Source organism: Argopecten irradians, chromosome 8, assembly GCF_041381155.1.
Source record: "Argopecten irradians isolate NY chromosome 8, Ai_NY, whole genome shotgun sequence".
Taxonomy (NCBI): Eukaryota; Metazoa; Mollusca; class Bivalvia; order Pectinida; family Pectinidae; genus Argopecten; species Argopecten irradians.
Window position 1 is genome coordinate 31,361,388 of NC_091141.1, and position 18,041 is coordinate 31,379,428.

The 18,041-nt window shown below is 31.9% G+C and overlaps 2 protein-coding genes across 2 annotated transcripts in view; both read right to left on the reverse strand.

Annotated features, from left to right (window-relative positions):
* LOC138329835 (uncharacterized) overlaps window positions 1–18,041 on the reverse strand; it is a 150,913-nt gene that overhangs the window by 32,814 nt on the left and 100,058 nt on the right. The window lies entirely within an intron of this gene.
* LOC138330088 (uncharacterized) overlaps window positions 6,965–18,041 on the reverse strand; it is a 47,019-nt gene continuing 35,942 nt past the window's right edge. The window contains exons 2-5 of the mRNA XM_069277459.1: window positions 16,637–17,320; window positions 16,282–16,344; window positions 11,221–11,283; window positions 6,965–10,934 (exon numbers count right to left, since the gene is read on the reverse strand). Coding sequence (XP_069133560.1) covers window positions 10,868–10,934; window positions 11,221–11,283; window positions 16,282–16,344; window positions 16,637–17,304 — 861 coding nt within the window. The 5' untranslated portion in view covers window positions 17,305–17,320 and the 3' untranslated portion in view covers window positions 6,965–10,867. The remainder of the gene's footprint in view (window positions 10,935–11,220; window positions 11,284–16,281; window positions 16,345–16,636; window positions 17,321–18,041) is intronic.

Below are 18,041 nucleotides of genomic sequence, written 5' to 3' on the forward strand. Positions count from 1 at the left end.
CCGTATATCAATGTCAGTATTTGGGGAGCCTCGCTAACATGCATATTATGAATAGAAAGCGTGTCGATAACGTGCCTTGTGTCGTATTACGGCAATATACTAACTATAATCAATTAGTGTATATACAAATGTATAATAATATCAATGCTAACGATGTGTTTTCAGTTAAGCTCCAATTACAATCGGTATACAATATTAGCATTATCATTGTGATCCTACTTTATAACCTAATTGAGCACAGTTGGCATTCGTCAGCCTATAGACTACCACCCGCTTTTGATAACATCGTTATTATTGCGATCACGCGAGATGGCTGTTCCTAAAGCTGTCCCGTCTTTGGCGATAATGATTTTTTTGTATTCATTATATTTGCAAAAATTCTTGATATTTCATCAAAGAATTGTTATTGAATGTAGATAAAACATTGAACTATATTCAGTCATGAATGCCAACTAGACAGCGGTAACTTTAATGGATGCCTGAATAATAAACAATTAAATGTAACACTTGTCACAAATCTTAAACTGGTTTTCCACCTTGTGTTAAACCGCTATGTTTACAATCTCACTGTATAGATTACTGCCCGTGTGACGTTTTACAGCTGAGCTCGCACGCGTCTACTTGAGGTAATACGGCGAACTTTGGATGTCTTTTTATGTTTTTTTTTTTGTAATTATATGTCTTCATGCTACATTGATTATCGGTACATACCTTGGTTGGAGTATGTTTACGATATGATAATTAAATTAGCTGGAATGTTTTTTGTTTTCAAGTTATGATTGTCGTATGATTCAATGGCGCGTTATTCATTTTCAGTTGTTCGGGGAATTATACTCTTACTTAATTGAACAATAAACAATAAGGTCACATGCATATAACTTGGATTTCACACATGATTTACTACATAATTTATTATCAGTATTTGTTAAAGGTAGATATTTACATTAGCTCTATAAGATATATGATGTAATTTGGACCATACAAAGCTATAACTGATTTAGGTTTTAATATTGTTAAAGGCCAACTACTTTTCCGAAACAAACAATAAAAGTTACTTAGAAAACACCAATAACATAAGAAAATATATATCGATGACCTTTGATGATGTTGCAACACCATACATATGTAAGTTTAAATCATTGCAGACTAATTTCACTGTTTTGCCGTATATAGCGCGGTGATATTCAACTATCATTAGGACGACGGGGAAATAATAAGATTACCCCAGCTTTGTAATCAATAGGATTAGATTTATTTTAATTCATTTGTTCAGAAGATAATGTAAAAAGCAGTATTAGCGGTAAACTAACATCTTTTGCGACTCCACAAAAGGATCAATCTCAATTTAGATTCCCATTGTAAAAAAACAAGCTTTTTCGTAAAAGTAGCGGACCTTTTAGAAAAAAAGAAAAACAAAAGCCATACAGGATTTGTCACTGAAGAAGGAAAAATTTTATCAAGTGAATCCAAAGGCCCAGAGGAATAATGTGAACACTAGTGTTGTACAAGACAAGAAGGCATATTTATATTCAGCCTTCTAAATCATGACGTTTCGGAATCGATGTTAAATAAATAAAATTTAACTTATGCGCATCGAGTCGTCTATTTATTCTCTATTTACCGATATTTGAAAGTATTTAACAAATACTAATATTAAATGTATCGTTATATCAATGCTAACGTTATATAGTTATTTCGACATTGATAATAGTCAGTATACGAACACGGATGTATGCTGTACCTCAGACACGAAGCTGATTACTCGTGTTACTGTACACCCTCTTTCTTAGCGGTCCATGTAATTATTGTCCTTTACCCGTTTAGTATTTAACACCTGGATTAACACATGCCTAGGTGAGGTAAAAGCAAAGTACATGGTCTCTTTAATTAAAACTATACATATCGTATACGTGTATATGGTAATTAATCCGGTGGCCATTATAATGGCCACGATAGTTTATTTAAAACATGCCCACAGTGATAATTGTTCTAATGGATCCATTGCTTCTTTTAAAAGTTTAATGTAAATAAACTTTATCAAGTTATAATTGAACCTCAATTTAAATGATTTATGTTATATCATGCTGTGCATATTAACGCTTGTTCTAAGACTTATTTAGCATATCAACACATAAAGCAAAGCAAGTTAAATTATTATATTACATTTTATATCCTTTCTCAATTATAAGGCATGGTTTGTGTAAAATGTTTTAATAAAGTTTTGTTTAAAGCCAAATAACAGATAGCGAAAAGTTGAGTTAAAATTGAGTGTATATACTTTTTATCGGTAAATCAGTTATACGATTGGCAAAATTGACATATATAATCCAAAATTATTGCAGATCGAAGTTTGCATGAGTGATTGATCATTATCTTTTTCTTAAAAATCCAGCCACAAAAACATGACATGTTCCAACTTTAATGATAAATATTTTTGCTAATAAAAGTTCATAGAGAAAAGAGTCTCAAAATGAAGAGATTATTTTTAGTAAATTGAATTATACGGATTAATTTGTATATATGTTTTATGTTACATACAACTCTGAGTGTACTCTGATCATAAAAGCTTCGCGGTTTATTTACTCAGAGTAGTTTTTTTATTACATAACCATAACATCAAAATATATTCAAGTTAATCCCTAAATATACCGACCATAAAGTAGTACTGGTGTGAACTCCGTACAAATACAAACAATATAAATAAAGTGAATGTGTGATCTATAAGGTTCCTAACTAGTATGTTGTAGGTATGTATGCAGATTTTTAATTCATAATATTGTAGTGATACATGCACAAGCAAAATTTCACAATAATACACTTTGAATGATACACGACATATAATAAACTTATCTATATTTCTGAATGAAGATAGAGTGGCCAAACGGTAAAGGTATTCTGACATAACACCTTTTTTTCTCCTATATTGGTGGGTCGGAGCCTACATTTTGCAAATATTGAACATTGGGTAGATGGGTTTTTTTTTTCGGATAATCAAGCTTTTAGCAAAAACATTATTCTATTATAGTTAAAGCTGTAAATAAGACACTTAATCTCGACCATTTAAATCTTTGAACATATATCATATAGTATATTAATGATTATTTCCAGGTACATATTACTCTTTCAGACAATTTTCTTTATTTTTTGTTTTATTTTTTGTGTTTGATGTGCAAGACTCAAATACAGAAGTTGGCAAATACGAGCAGTTACATAAATTTACATTATGACTTATCAATGCCACTGTATGTTTAACACTAGTCCAGAATAAAAACATTGCACTATCTATTGTATCTATTAAAGACGCCATCTACTTTTTAATATTATATATCCTGTGTGTAACACAAGAAATCAGTATGGGGCCAAAATGATAATACACTTTACGAATCTAAACGGGATGTTATTCAAAATGGAATGTAATCAAGACAATAGACACAGAGTACTTATATGGTAATAAACCAACTGTGACAATTGTTTTTTATACTGATAATAAGTAAATACTAATCATACTAATGCAATAAACTAATAATGGTTATTTTAGCACAAAACGTGTACTTGTAGCACAGATCGTGGGATGGAGCATCGTATTTGATCTAACACATACATAACTAATGATAAATCATCATTATGTACCAAGGGTACATCGTCGATTCCAGTCAGTATATGATACACAATGTAACAGTTATTACACACATGTGACTGTTTTACTGTCCTGCTATGTGACGTCTACGTTTACGGTTTTGCATGTGTATAGAACACTGACCGTATACGTTACACCCGAGTTCACATATACATCAGCGATGTAATACGATATGAATCGGAATGTTGGTGTCTATTAATATTAGACTACACGTATTTTAGTGTGTATATTTAACTCTTTAGTTCGGCACGTGCCCATTATTCGGACTGTGTATAAACCAGACAGAATGTTATTGTTTTATTTGGAACCTATCATTACCGTATGATTCACGAATGCGTCTTGTATTTCATTATCGGTTATTTCTAAAATCGGCAATCTAATTAATAAGCTATTGGTTGGTAGATATTGATACTAAATCACTTAAAGATGCACCATAACGACGTTAGTAATAGTATGGTGTAAAGAATTAACAAATGTTTCGTAGGAAGCTAAATAGATACATCACTGTTTGTTATGCGCGCGCTTATCGTGTATGATATCGACGAGGTTCATAACAATTCTAAAAAAAAACGTATTTCGTACATTTCTTGGAAATGAAATGATGTCGAAGCTATCATAAATTGACAAACATGATGTATGTTTACAATCTGAATGTAATCAGGAAACTGTACCACATGGCATTTGAAAATGCATCAATACAAATAGAAGTTATTTTAGAAATGCATATATATATATGATACAATAATCAAGCATTACCATTACTTATTACTAGTAGCATAAACCAACTCTCTGTTTTTTATAAACCGTAAAGACTAGATCTATTAAGGTTTCAAGTACAGGTTTCCCTTGCAGCTGTGCTCATTATCATGATTATAAAACACAATAAAATAATTGAAGACTGTAGAGATATATTCCAAATTGAATATTATACTCGGCTTCGGTCTGCGCTTTGCAAACACCAAGATATTTGCGAATATTAAATATCCCGTCTTCATCATTATACTACATCACAAACATTGAAAAGATGGGCCGTGTCAAGCTGATGTAGCATGCACATGGAAGGAAAAACTATTGATAACGTCATATGTTTGTAGTTTGTATCATTAGGTGTTTACAGATTTTCCCAGCAAACTAAATGTATCAAGAACAAGTGACACAAATTCTGAAAAATATACAATAGGAATTGCATGACAAAGCCTTCATTGGTCATCTTTAATAATTTAAAAAATACTCTTTAATAATTTAATTGTCGTTTCTTGATTCACCAAACTAACCGATGTTAAGTGGTTATGCTATATATCTTCCTCTGTTTCATTGATACATGGTTTAAGTGATATCCTTTCAAATTTTTTGTTTGTTTTTCATTTATTGACGGTGGCTGATTTTCAACACGATGGTATTAAACGATATCACGGAATATCAGTGGAGGGACCCAACTCTCATTTAAATACATTATATAGTATCTATTAGATGACTATTTTCATTTCTGATCATGTCCGTGTCGGCCCAATTTCTGATTAAGTCTTTCAGTTTTACAAATATGTTTAATGGTACAAGGAGCTAATTTGTTATAATTAATGGTACATTTTAGAGTTCATATACATGATTAATTACAGTTGGCATGAAGCATTAAGCACTGTTTAACGCGTATTTAACATAATCAGCGGATTTGTTGTTGTCATCCGGAAGCTTTTCAATGCTACGACTTTCAAAATCTTACCAGACACTATGGCGGAACGAAGGAGCAGACAAACCTTGGTAGAATTTAAAATGCGATTATTTCAGGAATTCCATTCAACATATTTATGCAAGGTTTTGTCCTCTAGATTAATCATTATTTGGATGCACATTTCAAAATTTAAACCAGATCAATTAATTGTTTCTTTTAATTGTAACAACATCATTCAATTGCTCTTCCTCGAAATAATAGGCTAGAATAAATTCAAAATAAAATCAAGAATTATTTCTATTTTAATATATTTTGCAGCCAATATAGTGTAACCCTTTCGTTCGTTACATGTTTGTTTAGATCTATTGTTCGCAGGCAGAAAATGTTACTGTTCCGAATGTTTCTACACTGAGAATCGTTATAGAGACGTTTGGTTATAAGCCAAACGCCTGTATCACTTTTTTTATAATACCATCATCAAAGATGTATGTGAGTGTAATCCTCAATTACAGTCAGTATACTATATGCAATATAACACTTACCGCGGATCTGAAACTAATTATCCAAAGAAATTACACACTGTGTGCTCTTTATAATCCCTGGAATCATAACAATCACACCCCTTTAGTGTATCTACGTGAAGTACTTTGAACGTATTTGTCTTTTAAATTAAGCTACGCATGCTTTAGATGTGTATATCCGACCATTATGTGGGTGAATATAATACATGGTATTTAAACCAGACCACTGAATTGTTTCTATAAATTATAACCATGTCATTCATAAATCTCTCTGTCATAGTCAATTGTAGGTAGATTAAAAAACTGTCTAGTGTTGGAAAGATATTGCCATATCAATCGTTTATTTGAAGATGCACTAGTATTTATTTAGATTTTGATTACTAAAATGATTATATTTTGAATGGGCGATGTGTGGGAAACTAAAAAGCCAATTCACAGTTGACTTACGATTTACTATACAAATGTCGAGTACATATAGAATGTAAGGTATAATTGGTAGTATTCAATTTAATGTATTGTATTACGTGTTCTCTTCTCATATCATTTCCTTGTCGTGAAATTAACCAATATTTTACCGCCATACAGACAGTTCTAGTGAACTGAAATCGTTAAGAACTATCATATACATATTGTCATAAATTATCAGTAATAAATATATCAATTAGCTGTGATTTTTAGCAATTTTCATTTAAAAAATACATCACAATAATTACGCAACCCTTATAGCATCAGCCGAACATTTATAGATTTACGTTTTCCAATATAATAATTTACTTAAAAACTTGATAAATATCAGTGTAATCCTTAATTACAATCAGTTTATAATATACAATGTAACACTTATCCCAGATCTGAAACTGATTATTTACAGTATGCACTGTAAGATGTTCACAGTTTGTAGTGTAAGTTGATCACAAACCTTGTAATTAAATAGATCACACAGCGTATACTGATTTATTACCTCATTACACGCCACGCGATAGTAACGTGGACTTTAAAAGTCTTTGTCTTTTAAATTAATAAATGATTTAATAGCTATCATTACTTTCAAATGGGTCTATAGTGTTGGAAAGATAACTGTATTTATTTGGCAAAACGTATTGGCTTTTATTGAACTAAAGTGTAATGCCATGCAGGTTGAATATCAAATACAAATTTTAAGCAACATAGGGACAGAACTTTAAAAATGATCTTTGATTATTATTAAATTCAAAATTAGCGATTTTTGTACTGACCAGAAATATCTGATAAAGTTTTTTCTCTGCTGAAAAGTCCATATTGGTATTTCTTTAATGATATCCTGATGGGTGTGGAGCTCACATCCTTTAACATTTTGAAATATACAAGATCGTGTCCAAGATGGCCACTAAAATCATAAAATTGTAATAATTTCTTTAACATTCACACCGTATATAAAACACCGGGTAGTATTAACATTTATTTACATGTAAGGTTTTTATTAATGTTTTTTTTCGAAATTCTAAGATAGTGGACACAATAGCTTAAGACAGAAGGTATTCATCTGTTTATTCATATACAACTATTATAGATATTTGTCATGCCACACTTCCTAAATCATCTATCTAGGGATCTAAACAATGGAAAAAAAAAACAACATATATATCTTAGATGTTTGATAGAAATAGTGTTTAAATACTTGCACTAACAAAAACATGTTATAATATACCTCTGTCCCACATAATTACTATGTAATGACTTACAAGTGGTTAATATTATGTATTCTGATACATCTGTCACTTGAAGTATGTCACTGGTGTTCTTGAAGTAGCCTCTTTTTTATAACGATTTCATGCTGTACCAGTCCTCAGCTGATGCTTTGACAATATAACAATGAGCGACCGATGGGTAATGATGCCCAAACAACGCTCGTTTACGTAGATTTCAAAAATAGCTCATAATCCCGTTACTACATGTATAGTATGTAGATTTTGCTAAACGTCTGATGGATGCACTTATCTTTTTATTCCTGCCACTCCAAATGACTGCTGCATTCAACATTCGTTCCCTCATTTCCCCTTCTTTCAGGGTGTATCCAGCGATCTAAGTATATCATCATGCATTCATAATAAGATTCCTACATTATTGAATATTGGAGATTGTCATGATTTATTAAAGGACATCAATAATCAGGCAATTGATATCCTAAGCTATTAGAGGCCATATTTGGCAGCCATTTTGATATTTGCTAATGAACCCATACAACGCTAATGTTAACAGTTGATTTATTAAATTGAATGTTAAAGACCATATTACAACTTCATGATTTAAGAAACTAGGTGAACATGACATCCACCTGGATAGTATTTATTACATACATACCAATATGCAATATTCAGCAGAGACAAAAAATGTATACACCATAGTCAGAGCAAAACTCGCTATTTAGCATCAGGGCTAAAATGAATTATTTCTCGAAAATCTTGGAGACCATTTCGGTAAAATTATCTCAATTTAATAATCATCAAAGATTATTGCTGCTATTCTGTCTTTAATCATGTTTTAAATTGTTTTTGATGATGATATATATGGTGTATATTATTTTAAAAATTAACAGTTTAATCCTAAAATATCTTGAATGTATATAAATACTTTTGCGGTTGGCTTGTTAAAATAACTATTGATTTTTCAATATTTAGCAGCCATCTTGTACGAATATATCCGCTATTGACGGCCATGTTTGTCCGCTATCTTGAAATTATGTAACAAATACAATGTAACTGGATACTATTCATATATCTAATAAGCCAAAAACTGTAAACAACTGGTATTTTCATTCGACCTGGATGTTAAAGAAACGATTTGTTGTCTCAGACACCATTTTGAAAAAAAATACACACTCAAGGGTGTGAGGTCCACGTTCAAATGGATCTTTATATTTATGGTCAAACCAATCAATGATATTCGAGAGAGAAAAACCTATGTCAGAAGTATTGACCCGAAATAAAACTCGTTAGTTGGTGTCGAGACTGTAATAAATTTTGGCACCATTTTGGCCCGCCATCTTGAATCAAGTAATTGTCAAAGATTTCATAATATACATATCGAAATTTTTTCTCCTTATATTCTTAAACCTGGTATTTGCCATTCAACCTGCATGGACTTGTATTTTGTAAAACGGGGTAACTTTTTATCGTATATTTCTGTATTTGGAGGTATTTTATCAGCCATCTTGGTTTTTTAAATAAATGTATATACTAAATATGACTTTCGTTTACCAGTTGTATCCAGGCAAGGTTTAAGATGAGATAAATAGGGTTTCAATGTTGGTTTTATGTGATTTCTGTATGAATTACTGAAATATTAAATATTAGGCGGCCATCTTGGACGCCATCTTGAATATTTCCCAATTCTCAGGGGTGAGAGTTCCACACCCAATTTGATCTTATTATATACATATCAATAGACAATATTCAACAGAGAAAAATATATATTAAACATTTTTGGGTTAGGGCAAAAATCGCTACTTGGCGTCATGACTATACTGTATAACCCCATTTACGAGTATTTCAGTTTAAACATAGAAAAATGGTTTGTACTGGTTATATCAAATTGGTATTATTTATATAATTAGCATTCTTTATAATGAACAAAATCATAATTGCAAAAAGTATTTCTTTCGACATTTGTATAGATAACTGAACAATGATGTATAGATGTGTTGTACAAAAAAGTACATGAATTACTGTACAGTACATATACTAAACAATTTTGTGGTTTCAATAAATGAATCTTGATTAACCACTAATTACATTATAACAATTATAGTGATCAGGATGTAGATTAGGTGCAGTCAATTAGGAATAACAACATAAAGTAGACAACAAAACTAGGCGAAAATAAAGCATATTTCACTTTTATGTCATGTGATATGACAAAGAAAAATATATAGGTCACTTCGAGTTTGAATTCTTAACAATCATTTACTACTAAAAGTATGGTTCGAATTCCGCATTACCCCGTTTTTTTCCCCACAGTTTGCGGTTAAAATGGTCTAGGTATATTACTATATTATCCTCCTCAGAGAAGACTCCTGCCTTCCTATTGGTTTAAATGACGTCACGTAATAGCCAATACAAAGTTGGATTAGGTTAGCAGAAATCATAATATGTTTGGACGATAGAGTAGTCGTTCTTTGCCCCTAACGTCATTATCGACAATATGACTGTCACGTAACGCTTCGCGACGACGGCACTCAAAGAGATGGAAATAAAGTGCGAATAATAACGCTGATGACCAGTTTCAAAAGCAAAACGAAATCGGCAAGACTTAATTAATAGACCATTACAATGTATTCGAGTCATTCAATGAGGTAAATGGTTTCCATACATAATTAATGTTACAGTTATTTAATTCAAAGGACCTTCGACGGTTCGTTACACACGTCATTAGTGACCTCATACCCATGCGATATTTTTTTCGCGTATTAGGTCATTAACAAAATATGTAACTATTATTATGATATAACTTTTACAACAATATGTGTATTTAATATGGCGACCTGTTGTGTCCACTTTTATGATTATTACAAATGCTTCATTCTGCATTTTATATCAATTGACAAATACAGTAAAACCTGTCTATAATGGCCATCCAACAGAATGTTGTCACTATAGCCAAGTGTGTATTACACATATCAAAATGTATTATAAACGGAAGTTTGGGCAATACGAAAGTGATTATAATCAGGAGGTTTAAACAAAACTGGTCGCTAAAAACAGACATCGAGTGACAGTGATATCCTCGGAGGGACGATAAGCACTGTCACCCTCTAATGCTGGTAGTATTCATATAATACTACACAATAAGTGCATTTATAATTGTCCTAACAGTGTCCAGCTTAACAATAATATTAAAATGTCAGTGAGCTTATTTTGTTACCATAGACTGCATATATGTATCAGTGCAATACTCACATCATCTAGAACTGACTATATTTGGATGTTTGATATCCATATAAATAAACTGTATTCTACATTGCATAGCAGATCAGTGTCTTCTTAATTGATACATAAACTATTCTTACCTTTGAACGAGATCCATGTTTTCGGCTTCCAATCGTTTATTCGTCTGTGCTTGCATTTTAGTCCTTTTTGAAAAACAAATAAATAGTTATATAGCTGGATTTAAATGACATATTCTAGTGGATCAAGTATCAAATAAAATGAATCATACTTAGCGGATAATGTAATTACCTAAAAAATTGTTAACTATAAAATGGTGTGTGTATATATATTTACATATATGTATCAGTGCAATACTCACATCATATAGAACTGACTATATTAGGATATTTTATATCCATATAAATAAACTGTATTCTACACTGCATAGCAGATAAGTGTCTTCTTAATTGTTCCATAAACTATTCTTACCTTTGAACGAGATCCATGTTTTCGGCTTCCAATCGTTTATTCGTCTGTACTTGCATTTTAGTCCTTTTGGAAAAACAAATAAATGATTATATAGCTGAAATAGAATGACATATTTTAGTGGATCAAGTATGACTAGACCTACTAAAGTTACTCTTACGGTAGTGTGTTTGCCTTATTAGGTACATGCTCCTTTCTAAAACATCACTATCTCCACGGTGAATTTGTTTAACTTATGTGATATTAGGCCGGATGTGGGTACAGCGTAATTTTGAACCTGTTAATCGTATTGCTATACCATTTGGAACTTTAACGGCATCGATTAAATTACTTATGTAACATAATTAGCCTCGCTGAATGGACTCTTTAAAAGTCGCCTTCCATTCATATTTTCATTTCCAAAATTATTCCGACTACTTTTTAATTTTTTTTTTGTTTTTTTTTTTTACTTTTTTTTTTTTTTTTGCATTTTTCTTGAACCAACATTTGATTCCAAATCAACGTATCCGCCCTGTTTTTTCTCACTATTTTGACATTTATCAAAATAAGAATCTTAGCTGAATAAGCTGTACGTTTTCGTCTCTCATGCGCTTGATTTGGAATAGTCTTTATAATTACTTATACACTGTATTTCGATATCTGTCTTCTTAAAATCACGCAATATATATATGGAGCTGAAAATAGCTGACATATGCTCACCGGTCTGTTATTGTCTTCATGTCTCTCTCTAGAGTTTGTAAATTTCGACATCTACAAGTGTCAATTTATATTAATCACTACACAGCTGTTGCTCTACTAAGTAGTTTATTTTCATACTCTTTGTAAAGTACTGTACGTAACACATCAATAATATTGCCGCACATGAAAGAAAACAACTTTTATTGTTAGAAATTAGAGTTTGAGTTCATCATTATATATATATATATATGACCATTGCACACTTCAACTGTTAACATATCACGTTATTATCAGGCTGCATCTATTATGTTTGTAACGGTTGCGTCTCTGCATCAGAAAAAAATGTCAGTAAAAATAAATACCATTATTTCGGTATTATTTTTGATAAAAAAATACAATGTACATGTGAATTGTCACAGAAACCTGTGTTTCTATAAAACGGGATTCAGCTTCATAAAGATTTAAAAGTAGATCAATATAGACCATGAGTGAATTGCCTTCTAAAGAAAAGCAACGTTTGCTCCTATCCCCTCACAGAACAGCCTGTCCGCCATCTTGACGTCTTGGTCGAAGCGCAACGTTATAATGACGTCATGCAATGGTGACGTAACAATACATTCACGCTCAATTTCGCGCCACTTCAATAGTGCCCGCTTCCCTGGGCACTATTGCAAATAGTACCCATGTTTGTAGCCAATCAGAATCCAGTATTCTGTCAAGTGATGAACTAATATCAAATATAAGACGTTAAATGGAAGAAATCGCTAGCATGAAAAATAACATTCAATAATGACCTAAAATTATAAATGATTATTTTTTTAATCACCATGATGCTCGGTAAATAGTTATATCAAAATGATAGTATATATGAAGTATATAATTATGTTGTTACCGTTGTGTATCGAAATAATTTTAATATCCCTCGATTTCTCAATTTTTAGGTTGGGTAGGATTGGTTGGGTGTCTAATTCTTTTTCTTTGTCTTATAATTTTTTTGTTCATCCCTTAATAGTAGAGCGGCGTATGGCCAAAAAATGAGAATGCCATGATTTTTTTTATGATAGAAACACGAAACTTGACATGCAAGTAGTTATGACTATTTTCAGAAATAAAGGGCGGGATCCATTGCAAAAAGTGCCTACTTCCGGTATTTTTCAAGATGGCCGCCATTTTCGTGGTGAAACTAATAAAAACTAATGAAACAACAAGCTGTTCCTTTTGATAAAAACATGACAATTGGCATGTGAGTTGCTAAGACAACCAAAAATAGAAATTAAAAGGAAGCCATTGAAAAGGTATTTTTCAAGATGGTCCCGATTTTTATTCAAATCGTGAGCCACTGAAAACAAATTACCTACTTCCGGTATTATTAAAGATAGCGTTCATATATGTAGGCAGAACTAGCTAGCATTTTCGTCGGTACAGTTATGCATACTGTAGGTTTTGATGAAAGCATAAACAATGGCATGTAAGTATCCAAGACAATTAAAATAAGTTTTAAACCCGAAACCACGGAAAAAAATACCTACTTCCGGTATTTTTTTTCCATATGGCCGCCTTCATGGTCAATAAAAGGTGAAATTAAAGAAAAACCGCATGTAAATATTTTGTTTTTGAGGATATTATTTTGAAAGATGATTGATACATTGATGGGAACTTGAAGCATATTGTACACATATACGACAAACATACATGTATAGCAAGTATATTGAGCAAGTACTTCCGGTTATAATTGCTAATAGATATAATTTAAAAGTCAGTTCCAGGGAAGTACATTATACTTATCTTTTTGATTCGCAATTCGTCACGATGCTACATGTAAACATGATATTGACAGAGGTAAGAAAATCAAGAAAAATAACAATCTGTCTTTAATTTTACAAAACATCAACGTATTTCCGGTATTGCAATATAAATGCTTTGATAACAAAACTGTTTTTCACTATGAACGACAATAAAGCAAAACTTGGTCGCTAACTGACTATACATAATTAAATATTATGAAACCAAAGACATTGTTTTAAAATAATTATGCTAGTAAAAGCACTTCCGGTTATATTAAATGTTGTCATTTTCATTGTTTGATTTGGGTAAGTATTCTGTGTTTGCATATTGCAGAATTATCCGTCCTTTCGGGTAGGTATTGATTCTGATGTCAAACGTTTGCGAGCGTTACGTCATATTATTAAAACGGAGAAAACGACGTGAACTGCGCTCACAAAATAATGACGTAACGACGCATACCTACCCGAAAGGGAGCTAACTCTGTAATAGACGGAATAGGTTCCTGTAAGATGATTAATGCAAATGAATATAGAAAGTGAAAGTTTGCTTAATAACCATGATACTCATTTAAATGTTGTTAAAGTTATGTTTAACCTCTTCAATGAAATACATTATGTATCATTTTAAATGTAATATGAACTTTCTATATTACCACCAAGTGCTATTTGAAAGCAACCGGAAATGGATGGAAGTTATGTATTAATTTATTCTTGTTCTCAATTACATGTAATAATTCAAATAATGTAAACGTATCAATACTTCAACATTTTCTTGTACCCATATATTTCACATAGTCGCCAGTTTAAAGATACCGGAAATGGAATAACATGACGAATAAGTGTTACCCATATATATAGGTAGTGTCTCTGTTAATAAAAGTATATATGTGCATTTTATGCCTATCTTGAATAAAACGTTACTTTTTCCGTGGCTCCTGGTTTAAATCTTGTTTTGATTGTCTTGGATACTCACATGCATTCTTTTACAAAAATGGCGGCCATCTTAGAAAAACCGGAAGTAGGCATATTTTATAATGACTCCCGATTTTAAATTGCTTTTCAATGGCTCCCGCTTTTAATAATATTTTGGTAGTCTTGGCTACTAACATGCCAAGATTCATGTTTTCTTGAGATGTGCAGAATGTTATTCCATTACATTGTAAAGTGTTATCTATGAATATGGCGGCCATCTTTAAAAACAACCGGAAGTAGACACATTTTGCAATTATCCATATATATGGAGGTTTGAAAACTTTTCTCTTCAAAACAAGATCCAGTTTTGCGCAAGACAATATCCAAAATCACACTATCACGTGGTTTCAAAAAATATACTTAAAAAATAAAAATGAAACATCAGTGAAAGATAAGCCTTCCAATTTGATTCATTCACTAAATCTAACATTTACCTTTTCTACTGAATTTTAACTTAAAAGCCGTTTTACGTGGCCATTTGTTTCAGGATTTTCCTCCTGGTAACGGAGAATGACAAAAGAATGACGTTGAGCTATGTTTTGTAGCTGCAGTCACATATTTTTGCAAAAAGTGAAAGTAGAAGTATTATATGCTAATCATTGTTTTTGTTGTTATAAACTCAATCCAGAGAATTCAGCAAAGCTATGATTCTAACATTATAATGGTTTCTATCAGTACAGTAAGTCAATGCAAACAATAAGCAATAAGATCAAAGTACATGACATCTATAATAGTTCAATCGTCTGTTGAGTGAGGGGAGATAACTCTTTCGCCGTTAGAAATCTTCCATGACATCTTATCTACATTCATAACAATTTTATATATTTTTTTATTTGGTAACAGTTAAAAAAACAAAGAATGGATTAACTGCTGCGCTCTCATATAGGTTTTGCCTAAAATCATATTATTATTATGGTAGCCTTAGCTATTAACATGTTCTATTGAAATTTGCAGTATGTTATTGCATTACTTTGTTAAGTTTTACCTACGAAAATGGCGGCCATCTTGGAATTCCAGAAGTAGGCATTCTTTCAATGGCTCACGCTTTTGATATTATTTTGGTAGTCTTGGCTACTAACATATTAAGTTTCATATTTTTATTGAGATGTGCAGCATGCTAATCCATTACTTTGTTAAGTTTTACGTAAGAAAATGGCGGCCATCTTGGAAAAAACCGGAAATAGGTACATTTTGTAGTGGCTCCCGGTTTAAATATTGTCTATGTAGTCTAGGCTACTCGCATGTCAAATTTCATGAAGTTCTGTGCTTGTATAAAAAAATGCATGATTTTTTTCCCTATGCCGCTCCACTAAAATTTTATCAGGAAATTATGCAATTTGCAATACCTATTTGGAAGCGTTACACAGGTTAAAGAAATCATCTTAAGTTTCAGAACTTTAATACACTTTTTGGATTTTTTTTCATAGATAATTGTTACTTAAGGGACTAAACTAGACAATGAAGTTTTGGTGTAAGGTAGGTTATTTCCCTATGACTATGAATATTACGTTAACTGACTTAGATTTATTGTATTAAAGAACCGAATGATAGATATATTTCATGAAATGAATTTCAATTATCATCCCATTGTAAGCTATTTTGCAAAAAAAAATAAATCATCAATTCTTACTTTTTTATCATTTCCTCGTTTTCTTCCTCCAGCCGTTTGATCTTTTCAACGTCTGTTTCTTCCCTACAATAGATGTAATGAACAAAATCAATTGATCAATTATATGAGAGAGTATTTTCCTAAAGTTTCAACGTTAGTCGAAGAAATTAATCCTTCAGATGAACACTACCAAAGTAAATTAATTACATGTATGTCTTTTCTCCTTCTGTGTATCCGAATAATCTACATCAAAGAATGTATTAGAATATTCGTAATGCAGTAATAAACTCGAAAGTATCATTCGAAGTAGAGAGTTACCGTCACAACATTGTTTTTTTTTAATTTCTAGGCAATGATGTATATCTGTATGACGTACCTTTCGTGTTCTTCGTTTCCAATTACCAGAACTCCAAGAAGTGTTCCAAGTTGATGGCAAGATGTTTCACTTTCTTTGAAAACAATTTCTTGGATATCAGGCGTGTCCACACGTTCATATGTTTTATTCAGACTGGTTGTAGCAGCGTTAGCGATGTCCGCCCGTCGGTTTTCTGCAAGACAGCTCTCAAGCGCAGCTACATCAGTTTCGACTTCAGTTATTCTTGCCATCACCCGGTCCCGATATTGTTCCAGCTTCTGGCGATTAGCATCTTGTGTAATACTGCATTGCCTTTTTAATTCGGCACCCAGTGCCTTGGTATGGCTAATAATTTTATCTTCTCGTGTCCCGATATCCTGGATCAACTTCACAGCGTTAGGGTCCAATCCCTTTAGATCATCAACTACCTGTTTAGCGCTTTTCTGTAAAGGAACAAGGATCTCAGTCCTTGTTTGGGTATTGTATTCATATATCCTTTTCTTGAACTTGTCAAGGTGATCATCTAATAAAGCTAAATTATGTTTGAAATGTCCACCAGAATCTAAGATGCATCGAGGACATGCGAGTGCTTCTTTGCATTCGTCTTCGAGACAGACGAACATAACATCTACTGTTGAATGGCTTGGACAGCGAATTTCTGTTTGCATTTGAGCCCCAACATTAGACATGATTACTCGGCGCGGTCTGTAATTAAATATGTATGGTATAAATGGGAGCATTGTGAATGTGAACTAATAGAAAATCAATTACACAAAAACATAAATTTAATTAACTTGTATTTGTTTCAAACGATTGTACCTTGCTGGGATAATTACACGCCTATTTGAAATTCTTCTGAAGAACATACTTAATATCTTTATACTAGCCTTATTTCATTTGTTATTTGGTTTGATTATACTTTAAACTTTTATCGTCATTTTAGCCGAATCCAGCACAGTACGAAAGCATGTAAAAATGTATATTATATGTGTGTGTTTTACATAAATTTTGAAAATGATCAACTGTTTTCCATTTACAATCATAAAATATATTTAAAGGTTGTCTGTAATATTAAACGAATATTAAAGGTTCTCCTTCAAATGAAAATATTTAATTATCAACACGTATCTCTTGATTGATGCTTAAACTGTCAATTTGTTAATATTGTTGTCAATGATTTAATGACAACTGGAGAAAATCATATCAAACCTAATAATATCCTAGACAGTTACCTTCCAAACTTCATGATCTGGTTTATATCAATATCACACTTTACACTTACAAGAAAGCTAACTAAGCCACTTTACTGCAATTCAATACTTTAAGGTATAGCCTTAAGTAGTTTCATGAACACAAACACCCACTCACTCTCCCCTCCACACACACACACCTTAACATCCCGCTCTTGTGTATATAGTCTACCTGT